The 11572-nt window shown below is 37.7% G+C and overlaps 1 protein-coding gene across 5 annotated transcripts in view; it reads right to left on the bottom strand.

The window, feature by feature from the left end:
• Positions 1 to 716: 716 nt before the first annotated feature.
• Positions 717 to 11572, bottom strand: part of LOC149556928 (S-adenosyl-L-methionine-dependent methyltransferases superfamily protein) — a 158080-nt gene continuing 147224 nt past the window's right edge. For 4 of the 5 annotated variants that reach the window (XM_089831562.1, XM_089831560.1, XM_089831561.1 and 1 more), the window contains 3 exons: positions 1518 to 1582; positions 1307 to 1396; positions 717 to 1216 (listed from right to left, as the gene is read on the bottom strand). In XM_089831562.1, the coding sequence (XP_089687688.1) occupies positions 1097 to 1216; positions 1307 to 1396; positions 1518 to 1582 (275 nt within the window). In that variant the 3' untranslated portion in view covers positions 717 to 1096. Of the gene's footprint in view, positions 1217 to 1306; positions 1397 to 1477; positions 1583 to 11572 lie in introns of all 5 variants that reach the window. The other variant, XR_016364815.1, reaches the window with a different exon arrangement.

The following is an 11572-nucleotide window of genomic DNA, read 5'->3' as shown; positions in this document are numbered from 1 at the left end:
ATTTTTTATATAAATAATACAATTTATTTTTCTTATTAATATTTTAACTTTATATTTTTTTTTATCTTATTATCATTTTATTTAAATATGATAATAATTTTTTATTTTTGATAGGTATAGGTGGAAGTCTAGATTAATTATTATTATGTGTTAACTCGAGTGGATTTGAACTCAAGACATCTCCGATGAGTGGCTCACAAGCATAGGCTCTTGCCTAATACAATAACAATTTTGAAAATATAAATAATAATATTTTCAAATTCAAATCTAAATATAATCATTAAAAAACACTTTTTAATTAACTAATAAATTTTCTTTTATTTAATACCATTTCATTTTGCTTTTATTTCTTTTGATTCTAACATTAACATTTTTAACATAACTTTTCATAAAATTATCTTCACAAACTATTCTAAATTGTATACTTATTTCTAATCCTCTCTCTCATCTACTACTTATTTACTCCTTTTTGAGCTTTCTCTAACTTCATCTCTAGTTCATCCTACTTTTAGTGAGGAACTTTGACACATTCTCTTGTTGAATAACATTTGATTAATGATTTAACAGAAGTTTCAAAAACTCCATTGCATTTCAAAACTAACCTACCTTGCAGAAGGCACAAAAATTATTTCCGGACACTTAAGTAATGGCACAAAAGAACCAAGTTGATGGTGGACAAGAATTCAATGTAAACAGCGGCCATGCACTACTCGATATTGATGAAACGAAATAACAGGTACGCCACATCAAATTGAATAAATAACAAAATTTACGGGATTCACCAGATCTCTATACAAACCTTGCAAAATTAATTGTGGAGACTCCTTAAAGACTATAAAGAATATTTCATTACTTCCCACCAAAAAGACAACAGGCATTGAATAGCCTTCAACTGGAGTTGACTAGGACTATCAGAGTTCCATTATTCAGCGTATCTCTGAAGCTTACAAAAGTATAACTAATTACATTTGCAGAGCTATAAATGCACGCAGTACACCTTATAAGCATGTAGTCCTGGAAGCCTAGCACGTAAATTAAACATTATACTAAATTCTAAGTCGTGACATTAATAACTCCTGGTTAGTTGGCCACGAATTTATGAGGCTTCCTGGTTCCCAAACTCTCTCTGAATATCTTCAAACGAAACATTTGCTGAACCTCTCTTTTTGGCCTTCTGTTGTGAAGGATGCGGTGCCCAACCAGTCATATAAATGACCTGATTAATTTAGCAAAATTTGTGGTTACCAGCATTCTCATAGTAGCGAACAAAAGGATGTCAGTAAATGTTAATTTGCCAATATCTAACCTGAAATGTAGCTGGGATTGTTCCATCTTCAGCTCCGAACATTGATTGATAAATAGCAGCTGTTGCTAAAGCAGTATCCCTTTTTAATATCTGGCTCATTACAAACAACATAATTTTAGTTATCCTTTAAGCCAAGTTATTAGTAATTAAATGGGATTTGCAGATGGGAACCTTCAAATCAGAATAAATAGTAGGAGAAGACTAGGCTCACGTGATTTCTTTGCAGAAGAGCATTGGTTTCACCAATAGAACGAAGATGCTCAATAAGTTCCAGAGCTATTCCCAAGTCGAGATAAGTACAAATGTCAAATAAACTTGTCAGTTCCCAGTTTGCAAATCCGAAATATGTTACCAGTTGAATATTGTACTTCAGAAATTTCTCCATAAAACTAAAAAAACAAAGTACCAGTTTAAGACTTTTGTTATGGACAACAAGACCAGAGAAATACAAATCACATCCATGTCAAGTTATACAACATCCTTTGCGATTTCTGTCAGAGATATTTTAGACTTAAGAATAACTACCTTCCCAAAGGAACATGCCATAAGAAACACTATATTTATCATGCTGGTATCCAAATATCTTTTTGCCCAAAGTCAATTATTTTAGCCAATAAGATCATCTTTCCTTTCCAGTTCTAAAGGTTGTTCTATATTAGTACTTTTGTTCAGTAACGGTGTTTACAGGATTCTTGTAGGCAAATATAGCCAATGAGGAAATCAATCTCAAGAGCTCCAGCACACAATAACTGCAAGAGTATGAAAAAATCTTTTGGAGTTCATATAGAAAAGCGGCGATGGGAGCAGGATCTGAAAGTGGTATCAATGAAATGCATTACATTATTGTTTTGTTCATTAATATATTTCACAGTAGGAGGTTATACAAAGAAATAACAGACATGAATATGAAAAACAAGCTAGTATTGTTGATCATCCCACTCAATCTCCAATTACCACACAATAGAAATCAAAATGCCACCAAAGATAATAAGCAGGCCAACGTTGGCAACAAATGAGAAGATGTGAAGTGTCCTCCTGCCATCCTCCAGTTGGTTTACAACATAGCAATTTTTAATGCACTCGCACAATGGATGATGTGTACACGTGATGGTACATCCATTTACAGTTAAAGCAAGTTTTCTTCTTTTTCTTTTTCATTGAATTTTGACACATTTTGGATGACAAGATTATTGATGACTCGTACATCAAAAATAACAAAAATAACAAATGGACCCTATTTTGAACCAAATGGTAAAAGGCAAACACTGGCTAAACAGAAACGACACAATTTCAATTGTCATGTCCACTTCCGAATTTGCCCTACATTCACAACTGCAACAAGTTAGGGTTAGGGTCTGTTAGCGAACAGTCTTTCCCTCTTGTTAGTATCTTTAATAACATAAAAAACTAAGTCACCACAAATGAGTCTTTCAATCTTTTTTTAAAAGACTCTCAGTGTTCAAAGGCACAGCTCCCTTGTTAAAAGATTAATCATTATAACCCTTATTACAAAAGAATTGAATTACGTGCCCTTTTAACCTGAATGAATGTAAAGGCAATTAAAAATTCTCCCATAAACATAAAAGAATGTGGCAGATCTAAAAGATAACAGCCTCACAACCTATGCCACAGGACATACATTAATGAGCTTCTCAGATTTCTGATCAAACTTATTGAACAACCAAAATGAATGTACACATTATTTCAGCAAATCGATGGAAAAATGCATCATCACAGCAAGACTGAATTCCGCACAAAATGTAATCCAACCAAATAACCATATGATCATATGGGAGATGACGAGAGAATAACCACATGATTAATTACTATTCATCATTAATTCACTGCCATAAATCACCAAAAAGATGTTTATCAACTGTATCAAAATAACTATATATGTTCCATGTTTATAGAGTCCACCCTTCAAAGATCTAACAAAACAAAATAAATAGCCGCGCCGGGCTTCCGAATCACTTTTTAAAACTAACTACTCAAGGAGTTACCAAATGTCAAATAAACAAGTTTTTCAGAAAAAATGACTGAAGAAAAATAAAACTAAGGCTTGTGGCCCCTAGATCACTAACTAATTGCCAGCTATGTTGCTGGCATCAGCATTCAATTCCCGGGTCATAGAGAGACCACCACCGGCTTCTTTCCAAGCTTTGTGTACTGCCAAAAAGTTGACCAATTCATTTTGTTGAGGGACTCCAAGTTGTTCAAGGTGCAGCTTCCAAATTATTATGATCTGAGTGACATGTTCCAATCTCTTATCTTGTCCTTCCAAATGGTCAGTGCAGATGATCATCATCGAATTGGCCCTAGCAACTATGGTCAGGTTCTTAACAAAGACCTCTTTTACTTGCTTCAACGCCCCTATCTTTGAAAAGAAGGTCGATTCCACTTCTTTGGAGGTTTTCCCCTCTTGGTCCGCATTCTCCATAGTTTTGACATCAATGCACTTGATGTCATCAGTTAGGATTTCCTTCAAACAATTCATCTCCTTTTGCAATTCAGCACTCTCTTCTAGGCATTGCTTGATTAGGATGTTCCTCCATTCCAGATTGGCTCGAGATATGAACAAGAAATCTTACTATACTTCTCTTCTTACTTACTAACAGGTCAAACCAATTAGAGACAAAAGAACTATCCTTGGGGGGAGGAGTTTGAAAAGAAAGGGATGCACTAATTGCCATTGAACTCAAGGTATTTGCTCCTACAGCCTGCTTACTTCCCTGATCCATTTCACCACTTGAGCTCTCAGCTGCCAATCCTTCCCTTAGGTCTATCTCAATTGGCTTTGTACGAGTTTCTTCAACAGAGTTCTGTTGACTCAACTTCTTCCTACTACACGAGTGTGTTCACTTGACTGAGGGAGAGAATTCAACTGAACTTTGAACAGTAAGTTCAGGTTCGATTCTCTTCTTTTGAACACCTGCAGTGGGAGAGGGGGCACCTTCATTAGTATCACAAATAAGATGAGGTGAACTGGAGCTAGCAGAGGCCTTCTAAAACACTACAGACACTTGGGGCTCAAAATCTTTTGTTTGCAAGTCATTGTTCCATTCTTGTTATAACAGGTAAGGTTCTAGTTTGCAAATCATCTTCTGCTGGTGTTGACCAGTCAACAACAAGCGGGGGATAGGCTTCAGTCTATTTAGCATATACTGGATCAACCAATTTCCTCATTTGTCTCTTCAACAACTCCCGAGATGTCGAGTTGAAGATTAAAATCTTTGACTTACCTCAAGGTAAGCCTCAACCACCATCTTTTCCTAACCTCATAGTCATCTTCGCAATATGCCCAAATGTCTTCTATCTGAGGAATGTCAAAGAAAGATGAATGCATCTCAAAATATTTCAAGGCAAAACCCTAACTATCGAAATTGGGACATGGGGAGTAAAATGAGGGGTTCAGTCTTAATCTCAACCTTCAAACATAGGGCATCCTGGAGAGATTTGCACTTGTAATGTTCAACCTCCACAAGAAAGGTGTAGCCAAAGCCTTTCTGGGCTTTAGAATTTTTCTCCACTTCCGCCAACTGTCTGCATACTTCAATCAATACATAGCAGTCTAGACAATGTCGAGGCAGCCTCAAAGATTTTCCTTCATACCCTCCTATCCTTAAATATGTTAATTTTGGAAACTGGGTGAAGAAACTGGCAAAGATGTTGACTAGCTGAGCTGCTTCCTCGGACAAGCTCCTATTCTCCTTCCCCTGAAGCTCAAACACTAGTTTGGCAAGAAAAGTATCTTAAACCCTTTTCAAATCTTTTGGGTTTCTGTCATTCTGCAATAGGAGGTAGTACTCATAGATGGGCATGTTCTAGTTCTACACTTGATGAGGAAAGTCTTTCCATTCTCTATTGCAAGCCAGAATATAAAACAGATATGATGACATATAAAAGCCAGAGGTTCCGGACACTTGGAAAGCCCCTCCTATAATCTCATTGCTATAATATCAGCCCAATCAATGAATTTATCTTTCCCTAAATTGGTTTGAATGAAAAAGTACATCCAGTTCTCCCAATAGAAAGCATGTGAGTTTGCTTCTACTCTATTCAACAAGATTATGATATCCTTAATCTCTAGAATCATGCCTTCTCTGGTTAGAGGGCATAAGAGACAAGAGCCAGCTCTTTCTAGTTTGAGCAACCAACCCTTAGCAATTGCATTATTGTACTCATTAGTATTAGTGGCGAATTGGGCATAGGATGAATTGATAGTCCAATCCTCATAATCTTTGTAAGGAGGAATTCTCAATTGCACCCATCACAGGAACTCTGTTCACATATACAATGACTTCTCCATTGTAGGTGCAGATACACTTTTTAGTGGGATCATACCTATCTCAACATGCTAGGCAAGGGATGGCTTTAGGGAAACCAGAGGCTTGCAACAACCCACTCTTAAAGACTTTTTCGGATATTGAACCAGGTTTTCAATTGGAGAATCTGGCTAGTAATTTGCCAATGTCCTCATTAGCGAGGAATGTATCCTTAATCTCAAGTAGGAAACTACTTATTATGGCTGACTGCCTCTCTTTTTTGTGCAATTTGGGGTGGAAAACAGCCTGAACAATTGGGATTGACTAGCCACAAGAAGAGAAAAGAGAGAGAAAATACGCAGACAAGAATCTAATTTGCAGGAAAAGAAACAATAGCCAACAGAAAAGAAATGGAGGACTCACTGTGATGGCTGCATGAAAACTTTGTCGGCAATGCATGCGACCTGGAGACAAATACGTGTGGATGAATGAGAGTATAAGTGAAGTGACAGGGTACTTACCATCATTAAATGCTTCCTTCAATTTTGCACATATCGAAGCATGTCTTGCCATCATTACCATTAATCACCAATTAATATATGTCTTTTCCACGGGTTTCTAGAAAGAAAAATCATCTTTCGTACTGCCACTTACTCAGACACGTGTCTCTATTGAGGCAAGCTTTAGGCCCATGAACCATGAACCTTTGAACTACTAATAACAATTCAATGTTCAAGTTCGTTGGTCGTAATAAATTGGAACTAATGCTCATAAGATGACAAGTTCAACTTCACCAATATGCAGCAAGGTCCGAAAGGTGGACAAATATTCTAAGCTTTAGACTGACCTAATGCTATGAACCCGTGAACTAATGAACTTTGAACATTGAACACGTATGTTCAGAATTCAAGTTCAACCTTAAGTTTAGGAAAGAAAGGTTATGCTTAAAAAGAATGTACCTCAGATGCTTTGAACTAGTGAACTCCCAAACCTTTTGGTTCATGCTCAAGACTTATTTCTAGAAGGGAGGTTTCGCTTTGATATGTGACAAAAGGATATTGACGTGGACCATACATGGGTAATAGGGTTACATCTTTACAAAGTAATATCTCCTTAAACAATGCGATTTTGGGTTGGAATATTACAGTCAGACACACACACCCCTCCACTTATTAGGGTTTGATATGACCACATAAAACTCACATAATATCAGTAATATTATTATAAATGCATTAGTGTTTGGAGGAAGAAAGATGATAGATATTCTCAAAGCAATATCCACACTAAGCCTAAGATCATATTGGAACTAAAGCTCTCTTGGCCTAGGTGGATAGTTAAGATGGACATCAATCGAGGTGGCCTTCTTAGTAGGATGCTTGTACCTACTTTCCCTATCTCTGTCTCACACCCCTAAAGACAAGTAGTCGTGGCAGAGTTAGAGAGAAGATTGTAAAGGGAGTTTCTTGATTGTTCTATCTAAGCCCAATAGAAAATTGATATCAAAGTCTTCTTGGCCCTATGAGCTAGTAGCATGGTCATCTCTAGGATGATCTACTTAGATAACCATATTATAACTCCCCCTCTCTAACATTGGTACTTTTCATAAAACGATGGAGTTCATACACTTCCATCAGTAGAAATACATTTTATATTCCATCATATGAAGATGCAAATACAAGAGATGATTATTGCTTGTCTAAGCATAAGCTATATATATACCACAAATAAGTTGTGAGATCATAGAATGCTGAGAACAGCAAATATGGAGAGAGTATCAATTAGCTGTTCTTAGTCTGATCTGAATCTTATCAACTGCTGACAAGATTTACTGATGGAAATGGATGTTTGATCTAAAGTCTGCTGCTTCCTTAACTTAAAATGCTTGCTTATTTGATCTTATCTTGAAAGATGATAGTTGTATAAATGATTGATTAGCTAAAGATATGATTTGAGGCCTAGGTGTTGTTAATCAGGACTATTTTCTGTGGTGAAAATATTCCCATAAAATTCTTGAAGCTTGAAAGTTTCCCATTGTGCATTAATGGAGAAAGGCTTGTTTTGGCAGTTGCATATCTTGCATACCTTGTAGGTTTCACACATATCATCATGGTAGGTATTCCAAGTCTCCACAGTAAGTTCTGATAGGTTTTCCACCTCTTCAAACTTTGGTGTTTCATTCAGTCTTTCTGATTGCACTTTCCCAGAAATTAAAGTTGTCCACTTTGAGATATTGCATTTTAGGACGCATGATTGGTGAACGCAAGATGATTGTCCCCCTGCATCATACATGTTAGAAACATGTTGTATGTCAGCTTTGAGGCCTTGGTGGATTCCTGTCTTGTTCACATTCATCTTATATCCCAATTGGTAGCCTCATGCATGCAGATTTGATGGTTTAGGAAAATCTGATTTTGAGAAAAATTGTCATTCTGCATTTTTGCCCAAGTCTGACACTTATTGGGGAGGCCTAATTTGTGAGTGTACATTTTGTGCCTTGTCAGTCAAGGGTTGCTGACTAGTGATGGTGTTCATTGCTTATCAAACAACTTATGTTTCAGATTCCAAGTCTCCACAGTCAATTCTGATATGTTTTCCACCTCGTCAAACTTTGGTGTTTCATTCAGTCTTGCTGATTGCACTTTCCCAGAAATTAAAGTTGTCCACTTTGAGATATTGCATTTTAAGACCTGTGATTGGTGAGCGCAAGATGGTTGTTCCCCTGCATCATACATGTTAGAGACATGTTATATGTCAGTTTTGTGGCCTTGGTGGAATCATTTGATATGTTTTGTAAAGCATTTTCAAGGCTCAATTTATTCAGATTTGCAGGTGATCAAATTGTCAGAAATCCAAGTACCCTACTTCTAGGCACACATGATGAAAAGAAATCCAAGTGCCCTACTTCTGGGCACAATTTATTGATAAGTTCTGAATTATGATGAAATGGATTCATCCGTGTTGTGATCATGACAGACAAGCTCTTTATCCATTTTGAGCCCCTGTTGAATCTGTTTACTATGTTTTCCAAGGTCGATCAAATGTCAGTTTGGTCTGATCTGCATGCAATCAGGTTGACAGATTTCCAACTGGCCCTTTTTGTGATATTATAATTTTGAAGCAGATGATTGTCACGAGGTTCTAAATGTTCCTATGTGTTGTAGTCATGAAAAAGATCCAACATGTTTGGTTTTAGCTCCCTATGATTTCACATGATCAGTTTACCAAAGCCTATTTGGAACCCAATTTATGTTATCTGCCAAGTTGTCAACTGCAGATGTTAATGAATGACCATCTTGGAGAACTTGCAAGCTTAAATCAGTTGAGTGTCATGGAAAGCCACTTCTTGTCTTATGCTTAGTTAACGGTTCAAATTCAGTTTGAAACATGGGTTTGAAGAACCGGTTCGCCGGTACGGCAAAATTTTGGAAAGGGTTTTGGGTTCGTTCATATAAAAACGTGTAAAATTATAAAAAATTATATATATATATATATATATGAAGCCTAGAAGCATACAGTATCATAAAATCATATGATATAAACTCCACCTTACACAAACTTCTTGTGCTCATTCAACTATTTGCTCATAAAATCACCTATTTTCACACCACAAATGACGTTAGAAGCCAAAATAACCTACTTACATTCAATTTTTCGGGCAACTGGAACTCAAAAAATATTAAATTCGCCCAAATTCAATCTGGGCAGCCCAAATTCGCCCAAGTTTGAATTCTGGACTGTGGTTTCGAACCAGCCCAAGGAAATTCAAACCCTGATTGAACCTGGGTCAAACCGGACCCGTATTTCGAACCGGTTCAAACCCAGGCAGTGTTCTTGGGCCAAAACAGCAAACCCAGGTAACTAAGGTCTTACATTACCGGAGTGTGAATAAACTCATGTTCAGAATTTCAAATCCCTAGGAGTTTATTCAATGTGTTTTCAAAGGTCATTTTGGAGGCAATTTTGTTCATTCTTCTACTTTTTCAGTGGGCTCACCTCTGAGTTTCTATATTGGAGACATGTTTTACTGCCCAGTGATTGTGATGATGGCCAATGTTGTTGGCTAATGTATATAACATTTGATGCAAGGATGTCATATAAGATCATGTTAGATGCACATGACAAGATTCTATTGAACTACACATGCCATGTTGCAACATAATGCCCAAATGATTTTGCCTACTACCTTTGATGTAAAGGAATTTTAAAACTCATCACAGACATAAAGAGCAAGTATAGGCTGCTGATGGCGTTTTTTGTGCAGCAAACTTTGATGATGATTTGCACAAGTGCAATTCTCAGTCCTTGTGGAATGCCTATGACTTGCAGTTTAAACAAAGATTTGAAACGAAGTGGTGGCACTGTGAGGCATGAAGATGTCCACGTTTTTCCGAGTGAGAAGAATGGACACATTGGCAGAGTTTTAAAAGAGCTGCTACTTACATATGAGACTGCACAGAACTGTATGAAGAACGTCATTTCAACAACATAAGTGGGGGGAGGGTGGGTTGCATGGTTTTCCAGCCAATGCAACTAACAGGTGTAGGGTTGGTTTCAATGCGTGGTTTTCTGTGGTTTGTGTTTCAATGGCTATGTTGATGATAAAGGAGATTTATGGTCAAAGAATGCATATGACTTGCAGTTTAAACAAAGATTTGAAATGAAGGTGGTGGCACTGTGAAGCATGAAGATGTCCACGTTTTTCCGAGTGAGAAGAATGGACACATTGGCAGAGTTTTAAAAGAGCTGCTACTTACATATGAGACTGCACAGAACTGTATGAAGAACGTCATTTCAACAACATAGGTGGGGGGGGGGGGGGGAGGGGTGGGGGCGTTGCATGGTTTTTCAGCCAATGCAACTAACAGGTGTAGGGTTGGTTTCGATGCGTGGTTTTCTGTGGTTTGTGTTTCAATGGCTATGTTGATGATAAAGGAGATTTATGGTCAAAGTGTTTGCACAAAATTCATGGAGGCTCGCTCTAGCAATGAAGATGAGAGCTAAGCTTCTTCCCACCTGTGTCAAGTTAGCTGCCTTGGAAGGAACAAAGGCCATGGAAATTATGGAGGAAAATTGCATTTCCAAGGGAAGGTGCATAGAGGGAGCATTAAAATTATAAAATCTCTGCAAAAATGCCAATGGAATTTCCACAGCAGCAATGGAGTACGTAGGAGGAGCATTTTGGCAACAAGATAGCAGAAATTGGAGACTCATGGATCTTTAGTGTGGTGACTCATGTTTTAGAGGGGCGGATTGATGTTTCTTTTGCATGGTGGTCACTGTATTGATCAGCATTGGGGTTCATTCTCACAGAGTGGGCAGCACTAACTCTGCAAGTATTATGGGGGTTTCTAAAGTTTTTTCATGGCAGTGCATCTTCTTTTAAAGGTAGTGTGCAGAACTCATTATCCCACATTCACCAAGAGGTGGAAGTTTTATAATGTTTTTATATACTAGTGCACACCTTGTTCATTTGCCTTTTGGTGAAGACTTGAACATATGCACATACAGCCCATCAATTGCTACTTCGACAGCTAGCTGGCGATAATGAAGGATAATTTTGAACAATGACGTTGACTTCAGTGCTGATGTGGTAGACCCACTAGGTGTGTGACACATGGCAAGCAGAGTACCATTGGTGTCTTGACATGTGGCAGCCAATATAATGGCATGGTGATTACGAGGAGACCAAGGACAGATGAGGTGATGACATAAAACTTAAGAGAACTAATGATAGTCTAACAAGTGGCTGACAAGCAAGGTGATGTCACAAGGTAGTTAGCAATTGACTCGGTGACACAGATCAATGGCAATGTGCCTTATAGCAGAGGACCAGGGTGGTCAGTGGGGCCTGCATAAAAGATTCCACAGAATCGGACACCTCTCGTGATCACAAAATCAGAAGTGCTTGATTGTTAATCAATGCATGAGCACAGGATGCTAACACGTATCCCAAAGTAGGAGATGAGCAAGCAACCACATAGCAATGAAAAAGAACCACATG

The sequence above is a fragment of the Cupressus sempervirens genome, chromosome 5 (assembly GCF_028749045.1).
Source record: "Cupressus sempervirens isolate cs-2001-9-10 chromosome 5, ASM2874904v1, whole genome shotgun sequence".
NCBI lineage: Eukaryota > Viridiplantae > Streptophyta > Pinopsida > Cupressales > Cupressaceae > Cupressus > Cupressus sempervirens.
This window is presented reverse-complemented; position numbering and strand designations above follow the sequence as displayed.